The sequence below is a fragment of the Humulus lupulus genome, chromosome 7 (genome assembly GCF_963169125.1).
Source record: "Humulus lupulus chromosome 7, drHumLupu1.1, whole genome shotgun sequence".
Classification (NCBI taxonomy): Eukaryota; Viridiplantae; Streptophyta; class Magnoliopsida; order Rosales; family Cannabaceae; genus Humulus; species Humulus lupulus.
The window spans coordinates 196,352,511-196,367,468 of NC_084799.1; the positions used below are offsets into that span (position 1 = coordinate 196,352,511).

A 14,958-nucleotide genomic window follows, 5' to 3' on the forward strand; every position below is an offset into this window, starting at 1 on the left:
ATAGTTAAAGAATGTAACAAGATGGTGAAGAGTCCAACTAGCTCAAGTGAAGTTCGATGAGAGTCAATGCATATTTACTCTTATTGATGGTTTGGTTTTAGAGAATTTGAGTAAGTTTAGAGATTGTTGAGTATTGAGTAAAATTAATTGATTATGGTTTATATAATGCATAGTTTTAATTTTGAGTAATTATTAAGTTGTGTAAAAGGAGTCTTGTTGGCAAAGTTTTAGAGTTTCTTGTTGTCCAAGTTGTATAACTCTATAAGTATGTATTTTGTGTGTGTAAGTGAGTGTAACTCTATAATTTTGTAGAGTGTAGAAGTGGATTTTTAAGAGAATAGTGAGTTTGAAGTACAAAGAATGTGAGAGTGAGTTTTGAGTAGAGAGATTCAAAGAGTTTGAGAGTATATAATATTGATATTTGAAGTGAAATAGATTTTTATTTGTGGTAAATTATTTCTTTTCTTCCTTGTTACTTTTTCTGTGCTTGAAGTTTATCTTTCTCCCATCTGCATCAAACATGAGTAGCATAAATGAGACAATTTTCCTTCAATTGTGTTTCCCATATTATCTAAAGATTCTAGGCCTTATCTATCTTGATATTTTCTATTAATTTCTAGTAGTATTGCCTTCAATTTTAAGAAATATTAGAAGATAAACTAGAGTAAAAGCATAATAAAAATCAACAACTACTGAGGTAACCAGCATATCACATGTCAAGGGCTAACCTAAGTAAATTGTTAATGAATGAACATACATTCTGAACAATGGACAATGAAACAAATCCCCACAACTTGAATAATAGAAAAGGCCAGACAATTATTGTATGAGAAACCAGTTTCACAAAGCCTAGATTGATCAACAAATCATCAACAGTAATGTTAAAAAGTGTTCATCAATTTCCTCCTTTGAGTCTTCCATTTGTGACTTCTATATATGTGACTACTAACAAACAAAGTATGGACAGGTTGCCAAATTGCAAAGTTCCTTTTAAGCACTGTGTTTCCAAATCTTCAACAAGCTGCTGAAACAAAATTATTGAAACTTATTACTAGTTATTTAATAAGAGACAAATATATAAAGAAATGTTTAGTGTGGCCTAATCTTTGCTTGGACAAGGTAATCTTCAATATTCCTATGTTTGATATGAGATTTATCTTTTTTTCAAACTTATTAGAAATGTTAATTTAGTGGGAATCAATTTACATTATGAAGGGTAATCTAAAAATCCTACCAAATGGATGGGTTTCAAATATTTCCTTCAATCATAATAATTTAGTACTCACATATCATATCTTCTATGATTTTCTATTTAAAATGGGAAGAAAAACCAGAAGAATTACCAAGTTAGACTTGCTGAGGTCTACAAAGAAAGTTTGAACTATCAGAATAAAAATTAGAAATTTTTATTAGAATTAGAATTAGAAATTTTTCATCCTCTTAAATGCACCTGCTCAAGATATCAGAATAAAAATCCATTCTCAAATATACATTGAACAACACAAGATGGTTTAAGTGAAAATTAATCAACATTACCTTAAAAAATAACCTGGTTTCTCTAATGAACATAATATTTCCCATTTCAATTATTCCCTCACCAAATAAGAAAAGTAATTGATCAGAAACCATGAGACAATCATTTCTGAATTCAAAACACATTATATTTTGAAAGTATCTTTTGTAATAAACTTAAATAAATTTACTTTAATCATTATATGATCTTCAGCTCCAAAAGCAATATATGCACTTATCATATATATGAAAAGCAAATCAACCTCAAACAAACCAAATCAAAATGTTTAAACTTCAAGGACTACCACTAAAGCTTCAATCCAAAACCATGGATTCATATTGTACTAAATTCAATAAGATTGATAAACCCAAATAACAGATCGCTTATACAATTGACAAATTATATCTTAGAGAAAACTACGAATATCTTAGAAACTTACTTAAGAATAAAACAAAGGACACTTTTAGTATAATCTTCTATGCAATAATTCATAGGATTATATTAACAGCAATAAATAGCATAAATTGTAATCATTTGTATTCAGAGTAGAATAAAAGGTAGGATTAGTAAGGAAGATGGTAATCTCACCATGTGCTTCAAAGAAAGCTTTATTCTTGGTAGGTTCCACAGGCACAAAAGATAATCATTAAGCATCCTCTTCACTGATCATCCTAAACAGATTAAGATCATTAACTGAATCACACATACAAAGACAAAATACAAACTACTATCTTTCACAGGTTGAATTTGATAAAGCTCAAAGTTTCTATGTAATAAAATTGTGTGCCAATCATTGAGAACTAACTAGTTTCAACTCAAAATGGAAAAATTTAACAACTTTTTTTTATCCAGAACAGTAATAAAAAGTGAAAACATAGATATATAATGAATAAATTAGGTTACCATTTCTTGAGCGAATAAATGCTGTAAATCTAATCAAAAATTAGAATCATCTTCCCAATCTTTTGTTAGGGTTGTATAACATTTTTCTCCCAAATTTTTGTGAGGGTTGTATTAATATCTCCCTCCCAAATGTTTACACCTCCAGCCTTGATTGTGTTGACTAGTGTGGAGGTACATATATTTCCATGTGAAAATCTCCTCATCTTATGGCATCCCTTCAGAGATATTTTTTCCAATTTTGGAAAACTCACAACTTTATTTCCTGAGTAGAAGCTTTCAAGACTGGGTAAATCATGAAGCTCTAATTCCTCCAATCTCTGGAAAACAAACTCATGGTGTTCACTTTCTACTATTTGACATTCCTTATAATAATCTCTATTAATAATCTCCCTCATTCGTTTGCAATCAATTATGCTCATTACTCTGAGATGTACCAGAGTTGCTGCGGTTGAGGAGGCGAACAGATACGTCAGCCCATGGCATCCTGATACTTTAAGAGTTTTCAATTTGTGGAAAGACATAAATGATGGCGCAAAGCTCTGTAATCTGCTACATTCCCGAACATACAGAGATTCTAAGTTTTGAAAGACAAAAGAATTTGATGGTTGAGCATATTCTGGGTCTCCAAACAGATGATTCATCATATGAGCATTGTAAATATGCAGTGTCTTTAAACTCGTGTTTACCAGGTCATAAGTCTCACCATCTCCAAGTTGACTCATGTCAAATATCTCCTCTATTGCTTCACTCCAATCAGTGTACAAATATTTTAGGTTAGGGAAAATGACCTACAAAACGAAAAAATGATTAATAATGTATTAAACAAATTAATTAATTTGGGAAAACAGTTATAAAGTACAATAATTCAATTCAGGATATATGCTTGCAATCGCCAACAAGATTTGTTATCTTAGTATTTTGAATATGTAAATTTAAATTAAGAAAAATTACAAATAACAAGGACTAATATTTCTTTTGAAATATAACTTCACAATATAAATTTTTTTTTATAGAAAACCTTTTTTTTTTGTTGCACTTTTTCGTTTTGTTGCAATAAAGATTTTTTTATGTAAATTAAATTATTTAATAAAATTAATCATATATAGGCACTGACGGAGCTAGAAGGACTTGGGTAGCTACAGCCCCATAACTTTTTTTTTACTATGTATTTTTTTAAAATAATTAATCTCTTATAAATAAAAAGTACGTAGATACCAAAATTTTTTGTTTTTTAACTCTTTGTTTTGTTAATTTTAACTGAGTATTCTAAATATTTAACAAATTATACCATTAAAACTAATTTAAAAATACATATTTATTAATTATATTAATATAAATTTAAATATTATAAAATATCATTATTATAATAATAATTAATATAAAACTACATATATATTAATTATATTAATATAAATTCAAATTCAGGAATTATAAAATATCATTATAGAAAACTACATATTTAATAATTATATTATTATAAATGTAAATGTTATAAAATATTATTATAATGATAATAACATATAATTTTAATTTTTTACTAATTATATTAATATGAATTCAAATATTATAAAATATTATTATTATAAAATAATAATATTTAATACAAAATTAGATATTTAATATATATCAATATAAATTTAAATAATTTAAAATATCATTATAATAATATGAATTCAAATATTATAAAATATTATTATTATAATAATATTTAATATAAAATCAGATGTTTAATACTTATATCAATAAAAAATTAAATATTATAAAATATCATTATAATAATATATAATGCATAATTTTAACTTATATTAAAAATTATCATTTATGTTTAAAAAAGCTATCATATTATATATATGTATATTTAAAAAATTTATAAATAGTTTTTGGTTTAATTTTTCATTTAGTATGTTTATATCATTCTTTAATACATAATATTGTTTATTTATTTGAAATTTATATGACAATGATACAAATTTAATTAATAAATACTATAAATAAAACTAAGCAAATGTGCATTGCACGTTATTTGAATAAAAAAAAATGTATACATTTAAATATTTGATATATAAATTAGCATAAATTTTATTAAAAATATTTTTAGTTCCTTTATTTATTATACTAACTCCTGGTTATATGATAAGATACTAGAAAAATAGATAATAATGTACTAAAAAGAATTATGCCACTGACATAGCTAGCCAACCCATTATAATACTGTAGTGTAGTTTTTATCATTAAATAGTATAGAATGGAGAAGTTGTGTTATGAAATTAAAATTACCGTACCTACTTTCTTTAACCATGTAAGCATCATAATATTAATAAGTAGATGATTAGTAGGTCAAAGAAAATGAATACCTTATTATCTTTGAACGGACTTTGTCTAGCCATCACCAACTCCATTTCTTCATGCTTTTTGTCATTAATAGTATATGTCCTTGTAGCCATAGAATTGCTGCTAAATACCTTCAATTTAGGACTGTAATGCCCCAAATTTCCTAATAAGGTTTAGGACCTTGATTAGGAGGCCGGGAGAGCCATAATTGATTTCTTATAGTATTTAATGATTATATGCATGTTTACGTGAATTATATTATTATATGATGGTGAATGCATGCATATGGGCTCATATGTTAATTATGAGGGTAATTTGGTAATTTGGCCACTGTGGGCGTAATTGTATATTTTGGGTGCATGGTTGTGATTAATTAATATAGCCACATTATAAGGTGGATTGGTTCGAGCTATCGACATAAGACGATCATGAGATGTAAGTGTTCGGTCTAGTCATAACGGGTTTAAGTTCGGGGCTCGGGGTGAGTCTCGGGGTGAATTTAATGATTAGAGCGTTACCGGGGATTTTAGGGTAACGGGATATGAATTATTGGAATTTGAGGATATTGAGAATAGCGGGAATTAGAGAGCGTTAATTATAATTAACGAGATAAACGGGAAAGGACGGTTTTACCCTCGGAAGCTTTTAGAGGGGTTTATTTGACCTAGGGGTACTTAGGTCTTTTGGCATGGGATAAGTATCAATTAGAAGGCTGTGGAAAAACAGAACCAAAACAGAGCCAATCTTTATCCTTCTCCCTTCCTTCCCGTACAAACTTTCCATCACCCTTTTCTTTGAATTTTGAGAGCCACCTTGAGGAGTTAGGCTTGGAGATCAAAGGGGGAAGCTAGGGAACTTGTCACAGCCATTAAAGGGGATTCAAAACCGTGTTTGAGGTGAGTTTCAATTATGAATTTAAGGTGTGCTCTGTTTTTGTTAGTTAAGTTTTGAGTTTCTTAAGTCTTTAAGCTTAAGATTGGACTTTGTGAATTGTTGAGTTTTTGGTTGGTTTGAGCTTCAGGTTTTGGTGGTTTTGGACCATTGAGAAGTTTGGTAATATTTATTTGATGATTTGGAGATGTTTAGATGGGTTCTTGGAAGGTTTTAGAGGTGGAAAAACGAAGAAAAATGGCTGGTGCGAAGTTGGGCCGCGGCCCTGTTCTTGGGCGCCGCGGCCCTAGCTTGAAGAAGGTGGTGGAGGCTCTGTCAGGGAGGCGCGCCGCGGCATGGTCCATGTAGGGTCGCGGCCCTTAAGGGAAAAAAAAATACTAAATGGTGGTTTTGTGATGGGAACTTAACTCTAAGGGCCTAGGATCGATCCTACTACCTAGTTGAGTGGGATTTGATATTCCGGAGGCTTGGGTTGGGTTTGGAAGTATTTAATTACTCATTTTGATGAGGTTTTATATTTGGTTATGACTAGGTGACCGCTAATGGACTAGAAGTTGATCGTTCTCAAGGGTCGTTCTTTTAATCGTTCTAGCTCGACTTTGAGGTAAGAAAACTGCACCCTGTGTATATGTGACATGCATGGCTATTATGATGCATGTTGATTGTCTACTGGGCATGACATGCGTGGTTATTATAGATGCATGACGGTTGATTATTATGTATGACATGTATGGCTATTCTTGATGCATGTTGGTTGGCTATTAAACGTGACATGCATGGCCGTTGTTGGTGCATGTTGGATTGTTGAATATGTTGCACATGATGCATAAGAAACATGTGATTAGGACATGCTTTATATACTGGGTATGATATGGTTCAGAGCTTGAGCCTCTGTGGTTGCGCATGGTCCTATTTGTACTGGCATCTGTTAGTAAGCATGCTAAATACCTTGTTTATGGATATTGGACATGTGATATGTGTTTGGTGGCATGGCTTACTTGTGTATGGCGCTGGCTTATTAGTCAGAATCGACAATAGTGTCAGATCCGTCTGTGAAGATGTGACTTATTAGTTAAGTTCACCACGGGCTGGGCACTGGTCGTGCTTTACCGACCCAAGGGTCAGAGGTGGCAGTGCGTTGTGAACGCCGGGCCAAATAAAGATTAGATCTAATCGAGGTTGGCATTGAATGACTCATATGGGGTATTAATGCTGGACCGACCGGAAGGTCAATGAGAACTATAAGCGCTTGCCTGGTCTACGACCAGATGTTTATGGCCAAGGTATATGACCCCGGTGACTGTTGTCACATGGCCAAGGGATGCTGTCCATTGCACGACTCTAGAGTCGGGAGGAAGGTTATGTTGGTGACCATTCACCATGCACCTGTCCTAACCAAACTTATGAAAGAATCACTTATCAGTTGAGCCCTGGTGACCCTATCGTCACATGGCTAGAAGGAGCGATGCTCATTATTGTGACTTTTGGCTATTGTCACCTATTTGCTTGGACTGATAGTCCTGAATGGTTATTATGATCGTTGTTGATATTATATCATGCTATACTGTGTTTTCTTGCTGGGCTTCGGCTCACGGGTGCTACGTGGTGCAGGTAAAGGCAAGAGGAAGCGGGACCATCCTTGAGTTGGAGAGCTTAGGTGATGACGTGTACATATGCAGCTGCTCGTCCGCCACGGCCGAGGTTTAAAGTGGAACTAGGGTTGAACCCTGTTTTGCCGCTTAGAACGGCCTGTTGTAAATATTTTCTGTAATAAACTCTGAAACTTTATTTTCGGGATCCCAATGTATAAATTAAACGTTCTAGTGAAACGTTACATCTTAACCAAAGTTTTTAATCCCTAAACCGCTAATCATACTTAGTTCACGATTTTTGCCAAATGACTCGGTTAGCGAGTTTAGCACTGTTTACAAGGCACACCGTAACGGTCCCTGGGGTTTGGGGCGTTACAAGGACACTCCTTTATTATTAGACGAGACAACGATGGACATTCAATGCAATCTCCTTCGCAAAACTGTATAAGATTTGGAAGATCCCAAAGCTGAAGAGATTCTAATTTGGGGAGTAAAAGATTTTCTAATATTATTCCTTTGCTTCCAGCTGATTCCTCGGGAACTATTACCTCTTCCACCATCTTACATTCATCTACTCTTAATTTCTTTAGTTGTATAAGACATCGAGCCATGGCAGATGATAAGAGATACTTTAAATTGTTACATTCTGTAATATGTAACTCTTTTAAGTTGTGGATGTAAGAAGTTACATTGGGGAATGCAATCTGAAAATAAAAGTAGAATAATAAGACATGTATATTTTCCTTATGTACGCATGCACTCTAAAAATTTATTCTAGTTAACTTTGGGAATGGATTATAAAAAACATACTTACATAATTCCTAATGCTGGTTTGATTTTAATTCCTTAGAGAGCATTGGTTATTTTTATAATTGGAACAAGTGATCTGAATTGAATATATAATGTGTATTTTGAATATCATTTGCCACCTATATTTTTTTTTAGTATTGCTAAAGAACATTGTAAGGTGTCCAACAATATTTAATGTGGTGCAATTCAATATTAAATCTCATATATTTTATTTTAAATTAAAATATGAGTTTTGACGTTGATTTACACCAATCATAATATACGATGTTGGACATGCCAAATACCAATGTTTTGTTTCCTCTTCCGCCCATTTTCTAACTAATAAACCATCATACAACAAAAGATTAAAGTTAATTTAGTAATAATTTGTGACTCAGAGAATATTAGGTGTTATTTGATTTAAAGTGAAAGAAACTAGAGTCAAGATAATCTATTAAGATTTTATCATTTTAATTATATTCAAATAGACTATTTTATATAATAATAATAATTTCAAAAGAGATCCTATGATAAATTCAGATGACCTCATCACAGCTTGAGCATTACTTTGTGTAAACATAATGTAAGATTTACCCCAACTCCTCAAATGAAATGAAATATTTAATAACTCTCAATATTAATTGTGAATATGATTTTGGACTTTGAAGATTTGATGGATGTGGTAAACTATCGAAAAATGGCAATATTATTTTTATACATTCTTTTATTATTTATTTTTGTGATTACAATTAAATAAAATACATTCAGCATTTCTCTTAAAAGATTATTTCAATTTTTCTAAGGTAATACAATAAAACATTTTTTCTAGTCAATGTATTAAACTTTAGTATATATTGTTTTTTTTTAATTGAATAGCGTTTTAATCTCTTTTTTTGCTTTATAATTTATTTGCATATAAAAAAATTGTAGTTATTTCCTTACAATTGTCAATAATTTTTCTCATATATATATATATATTTGTTACTTAATATACGAGATAATAGTTTTATAATGATGTAGTTGTCAAAATATATTGTTAGAAGACATATATTACTGGACTCCCTTCATTTTGTGCATATGCATGGGTAAAGTACTAGACTCTTTTTCATTATTAAACATTGAACTCCTAAAAAAAATGGTCTCAAGTTTGAAAATGGTAAGCTTTGAATATCTACATATAATGATGAAAAAAATTTGAAAAGAGAAAAAAAAATCTAAATTACTTACCTTTCCATTGAAGAGATGTTTTGCTATGACCTTCACTTCATCATCATCAACTGACATTTCTTTGATGCAAAAATCTTCTGAACAAAATGTTTTGAAAACTGGAAGTTTGGAGAGCCCAAGAGTTTCTAGTTTGGAGAACAAAATATTCTCTTGCAGCATTCTTTTTTCTCCTGGTTTCCTACTTACAAGAATTTCTTCCACAACCAAACAATCAACTACTTTCAGTTTCTTCAGGTTTACAAGCCTTTCAACCATAGGGAAATAGAACAAATATTTTATTTTGTTGCAGCTTTCAACTGTTAAGCTTGTTAAGTTTTGTAGGTCAAAATTTGATGGAAGTTGGTCTAGCCATAATGTTACTACATTCATTTTTAAAAACTCGAGTTCCTTCAAGTTAGGAAGCGAAACCTGTGGAGACATATATAATTGCATAAATTAATTGAGACGGAAATATTTCAAAATATGTATTTAAAAAACTAAAACAAATAATTAGCTATAACAATCAATTGTTTATTTTTTTCTCGTAACTAGAGAAGTATTCGCTACTCAAGTAAAGTATTCACCCATGTTTTTTTTAGAGTTTCAGTTAACTTTTTTCATAGGTTAAAGAAGAAATGAATACATAAAGAAAACGTTATTTGAGCAATAAATGAAAATTAAAGAGTGACCTTTTCATTGAAGAAAGGTTGTGTTGATACCAATTGGTTTCCTTCTCTATGGTCAACTGATACTTCTGATATTGGAATAGTTGGATAGCTAACAAAAATCTTGAGTTCTTGACAATCATTTATTATTAGCTTTGATAGGAGTGGAAATTCCATGCATGAATCTTTTGCACAGAATCTTTGGAGAGCTAAAAGCCGATTAAGCTCAATAAAGTCCAATTTATGGAACAAAATATTTTCCAACTGAGTGTCTTCTTCTCCAAGTATCTTATTAGGCATTCCTATGTCTTCCATTGCCATACAATATCTAACTTCCAATTTCTTTAAGTTTAAAAGCTTTTGAGCAAGAGAAAAAGAGAATAGATACTTTAAACTATTACAGCTTTCGACTTTTAAGATTGATAAGTTTTGCATAAAAGAACCGGATGAAAGTTGATCTGGACATATATTTTCTGTACTGATTTTCCATAGAGTCAATTCCTGCAAGTTAGGGAATAAAACCTGCATATGTAATAAAATTAATTTAAGTTACTTGAAATCAAAATATCTAAAAAGAAAATAGAAATATTCTTGTGTATGGTATATATTTGTACAAGCAACTCGTCACTTTTATATTACTTAAATAAAGGAAACTAATTAATTATTATAATTCGATACATTGTTTTATAATTGCAAGGAATATGGTTTTATTTCTAAACATTACATTAAAAAAAAAAAAAGCTTTCCATATTAAATTGGCATTTAAGATATATATATATATATATAATAAAAAGAAAAGACGTTGCACTTATTAACCAATTAATAATATTAGAGATTGTGAATCCAAACTTTACAAGTATATTCACTTTAAAAATATATAATTTACGTAGATTGGCATAAAATAACTATCCTGGATATATTATTTATCTATAGATTATATGCTCATATAACTAAGGTTTACTTATATAATAAAAAGAGTTGTACCGTTTCCGTGAATAAAGGCTTGTAATAATCTATCATTGAAGATGCACAAGTTTCCTTCCGCTTGGAGCAATAGAATTGGACAAAGTTTGGTAAAGATTGTAGACACAAAGAGCGCAATTGCAAAGAATCAATCTTATGGGCAGCTTCATCATCTTCTCTCCCACTGGTCACTATATCTTCCATCATCTCGCACTCACTAACGGTAACATGATGAAGTAGTTTGATGATAGACAGAGGGAACAGATTCTTCAATCTATCACAATTGCTCACGTCCACCTTCCTCAATTCCTTGAATGAGCCTATTGGGAGTTTACCATGGCATATCCTTTCCAAGCTTGTTAAGTTTACAAGATTTAGTGACTCCAAACATGGAAAGGCATGATGAGAGTGAATCAGGTCCGTAGAATCAATGACGTATTGAACTCCATCATTATTACGAAACTTAAGGTGCTTCAATCGAGGAAAATTCTCTCCATCGAGATCACGATTAAAATTGTTGACATCCATTAATCTCACTAACGATAAACATTCGGACATTTTCATCAGCCGTACAAGCCCAAGGGCATTTAATTGTTCTTTCCTTTGACAGAGATTTAAGCGCAAAAACCTTGAAGATCCATGTGCATAATAATCAAACTCGCGGAATTTTCCAATAGATATTTGGTATCTCTCCAATTTTTCACTAAGCAACCCCTCTGGTAAAACTTTTTCACTTTCTACCCTTAAATATAAAACTGTTAGTTGTTGCAAATTCTTTATCTCAATAAGACTTGCATTTCTTCTTTCTTTCATGCCACCTTCTTCAGTCTCCCATCCCTGAAATGTTTGTGGGATATATAGCTCTTCGATCTTTGTCAACTTTGAAATGACATTCAGCTCAATGACTTTTAACCTATTACAATATCGTAGATCTAGCAGTTGCAAATGGCATAATTCTCCTATTTTTTTTGGCAACCGCCCTATGGAAGACCCGAAAAGATCAAGAACTTTTAAATTCTTCAAGTCCCCAATGATAGAAACGTCTTGTAGATCGGAATTACTTAGACATAATGTTTGGAGATTTTGAAGGGAATGAAAGGATGTCGGTAATGATTGTATACTTGCACCATTCATACCCAAAGCTTCAAGCTCCCTTGTTTGTTCAAAAAAGTCGTTTGGAATTGAATTTAGAGACCAGCTAGACAAAAGAAGTAATTTTGCCCTTGGACATTCTAATTTTTCAAGAACCTTACCAAAATCATCATAGTCAAGTAAGGAAATTGCTTTAGACTCTTTATATCTTTCATGACTAGAAAATTCCTCCACACTAGTAATGTTATTCATTTTATGCTCATCTTCTTCTGATGCTATTTTAATGCAAACATCACGAACAACATCGTGCATCTTCACATAATCTTCACTTCTACCATCCAGCAACAGACAATGAAGTTTCAACTCATTCACTAATGAAATCACCCTGTTTCTTGCTTCTTTTACTGTTTTGACGCATCGAAGCAATCGCCAACCCACATAGTATCTAACTAGGTTCTCGACTTTTATTTCTTCATCTTCTTTATGTAAAGCACAAAGCAATAACAATGATTTGGCCTCCTCATTTCTTCCAAGAAAATCATAACTCAACTTGATACTTAAGTAAACTTTCTCATGCATTCCCCTCATTACTGTAAAGTTAGACTTTCGTAGTCGTTGTAACGCATCCTCCCATGTGCATGAGTCCATTCTGCTTTTCAAAGCACGTGCCACTGTTACAATGGCAATTGGTAAGCCTGCACATTCCCTAACGATCTCATGGGCCAAGGAAATAAAATCATCATTTTCAACTCCTTCTCCAATGACTTTTTTAAACAAACTTGCAGCTTCACTTGAATCTAAAGTCTTAATTAAGAAAATATTACTCTCAGCAATACCCATGAAGTTGTGTAAAACATATCGATCTCTAGAGGTTAGTAGCATCTTGCACTCATCATGGATTCCAATAGCTTCTAGATCGAGTTCCTTCCAAATGTCGTCGAGAATTAATAGAATCTTGTTTTCCCGCTTCAATCTCGTTCGAAGTAGATCAGCTCGTACGTCCATACTTTGTGTTTGCCCAAAATCTAGCTGGAGCTTTTCAGCAATATCTTGTTGAATCACTTTCGTATTAGGTGTTTGTGAAATAGTTGTCACAACCACCTTGCTAAATAACTCCTCTGCTCTCTTAGCAATTTCTTTGGCAAGCATAGTTTTGCCAATTCCACCCATGCCATACAAGCCTATCCTGCTCCTATTAGCATCTCCCACAGCTGCCATTATGCCCTCCAGAAGTTCCCTCCTTGAATCAAAAGTCTCGTAGCCTTTGGTTATTGCAAAGGAGCTTTCCAGTGGAGGAAGATAAGAAATCGTATCAAATTTGCTTTTTTCAGAGGCTGCACATACATCGAATGACATCTTCTTTGCTGTCCTACTCAGTTGGTGCCGCCTCACCAAATGCGGGAGGGATCCACATGAGCACACAGCCTTTGCATGGCCTTCATGGTTAAGAAATTTCTCAGCCTCTTCAGAGATCTGACGAACGCTGCTCAGCCAGCGTTGAACATCAGCTTCAATTTCTTGACAATTATTTCTGGCTTCCTCAACACGATGTTGTAATCTATCCCTGGCATTCTTCAACTCTTGCATTTGAGTTTTGAGGTTGTCTACGTTCCCTGCATAGCAAAATAGATAACTCAACTGTTGACCGACTGGTGCCACTGTATACTCGGCAATCTTTGCCACAATTGAAGTTGCAATTGAAATGGAAAAATCCATGCTTGATTCTCTCCTGGTTTACTAGTGGAGTTAAATTTAAATACAAGAGCAAGTTATATAACAATACAAATATTTTAAGGATAGGCAGCAATGCATTTACCTAATCGCCTTTTATTATGGATATTGTAAGTAGAGAGATCAATAGCTAGGCCAATTGTATGTATCCCTTTTTTCTTCAGAAATGTTTGTAAAGTAGTCCAGAAATCAATTTTGTGGAAATTACACGCTTAAAGGAGGAATTTTGTGAATGAACAGAGCACAAGAGAAAACTAAAGACAGAAGAAAGTACATGAGCTTTTCTTTTTATATATATTTTTTTTCATAACATAGAAAACAAAGGACAAAAAAGAGACAATTAAGTACAGCACTTGAGAAGATGAGGGTAGAATCCCAAATTTCTTTTGAGTTTCTACAAAAGGTAATAATAAGGCAAAATATTAAAAATACATTATAAAACTTTGTAAATATAAAATATTTTAACAAAACTTACCTGAACTCTTTTATAGATGTTGCTGACCACTGGGAATCGAAGCTTAATAATGAGATAACACTTTTTTTTAATATCAATTCAAAGTGGGTAATATGCTGCTTGAAGAAAGATTAGATTTTTTTTTTTAATATTAATTCAAAGTGGGTAATATGCTGCTTGAAGAAAAAGTAGATTTAAAAAAAATAAAAATTTGAAGACTCAAATGCAATGAGAAGATGAAAGTGGAAATCTGGTGAGTGAACTCAGAATTTCAGGTGAGAGCGAGAGAGAGAGAGAGTAAAGTTAGAAGAAAAGTAGAGAAAGTGAAGAAGAGGAATAGACAATAACACAGTTGATGTAAACTGTGCAAGAAAACTCACTATCTTCAATAATTGATGTCTCTTATTCTTTTTTAGAGGAAATTACACTATAAATTTAATTATAATTCAAAATATTCGGAATATTTTTTTAGAAAAAATGACATGTATCACCATAATTTAAATAAATAAAAATTCAAAATATACCGTGTCTTCATTTTTTTAGTTGGCAGGACCAAATAAAAAAAGTTGTTGGCTTACCTTTTTTCTATTTAGTCGTAACATAATATAGAATAGGGTAATTCTAGGGTACCCAAGTGGACTATTATATTTTCATATTTTTATTTTGATTAAGTATATTTTTATGTTTTTATTTATATGTTTAATATTAGTGTTTTAATTTAATTTTATTATTTTGTATTTAATTCAAATTAATTAAATAAATAAGTGAATAAATATTACAAATATAAAAAAAAAATTATTGGTTAATTCTATACCGAGGACATTGTCA

The 14,958-nt window shown here is 31.7% G+C and overlaps 2 protein-coding genes across 5 annotated transcripts; both read right to left on the minus strand.

Moving 5' to 3' along the window:
* Positions 1–690: 690 nt before the first annotated feature.
* LOC133789063 (uncharacterized) lies at positions 691–4,906 on the minus strand. The gene is made up of 4 exons (XM_062226780.1): positions 4,771–4,906; positions 2,417–3,204; positions 2,102–2,184; positions 691–1,021 (listed from the first exon to the last, which is right to left on the minus strand). The coding sequence occupies exons 1-2, from the start codon at positions 4,858–4,860 to the stop codon at positions 2,482–2,484; spliced, it is 813 nt and encodes a 270-aa protein (XP_062082764.1). The 5' UTR covers positions 4,861–4,906; the 3' UTR covers positions 691–1,021; positions 2,102–2,184; positions 2,417–2,481.
* A 2,624-nt stretch (positions 4,907–7,530) lies between these two features.
* Positions 7,531–14,484, minus strand: LOC133789062 (disease resistance protein RPS2-like). 4 transcript variants are annotated; one of them, XM_062226776.1, is made up of 6 exons: positions 14,152–14,484; positions 13,762–14,070; positions 10,875–13,674; positions 9,915–10,412; positions 9,247–9,654; positions 7,531–7,934 (listed from the first exon to the last, which is right to left on the minus strand). In XM_062226776.1, the coding sequence occupies exons 3-6, from the start codon at positions 13,659–13,661 to the stop codon at positions 7,554–7,556; spliced, it is 4,074 nt and encodes a 1,357-aa protein (XP_062082760.1). In that variant the 5' UTR covers positions 13,662–13,674; positions 13,762–14,070; positions 14,152–14,484; the 3' UTR covers positions 7,531–7,553. The 4 variants fall into 4 exon arrangements, with proteins under 4 accessions (XP_062082760.1, XP_062082761.1, XP_062082763.1 ...); XM_062226777.1 differs by having other exon boundaries at positions 10,875–13,682; XM_062226779.1 differs by having other exon boundaries at positions 7,533–7,934; positions 10,875–13,558.
* Between the last annotated feature and the right edge of the window lie 474 nt (positions 14,485–14,958).

Excerpts from the sequence above, each read along its gene's own strand:
- LOC133789062 (XM_062226776.1), bottom strand. The coding sequence starts at position 13,661 with ATGGATTTTTCCATTTCAATTGCAACTTCAATTGTGGCAAAGATTGCC. Across the intron at positions 10,413-10,874 it reads AGCCTTTATTCACGGAAACG|GTTTTATTCCCTAACTTGCA; the intron begins GTACAACTCTTT and ends TTACATATGCAG. Across the intron at positions 7,935-9,246 it reads AACATCTCTTCAATGGAAAG|ATTGCATTCCCCAATGTAAC; the intron begins GTAAGTAATTTA and ends TTTTATTTTCAG.
- LOC133789063 (XM_062226780.1), bottom strand. The coding sequence starts at position 4,860 with ATGGCTACAAGGACATATACTATTAATGACAAAAAGCATGAAGAAATG. Across the intron at positions 3,205-4,770 it reads GTCCGTTCAAAGATAATAAG|GTCATTTTCCCTAACCTAAA; the intron begins GTATTCATTTTC and ends TTCGTTTTGTAG.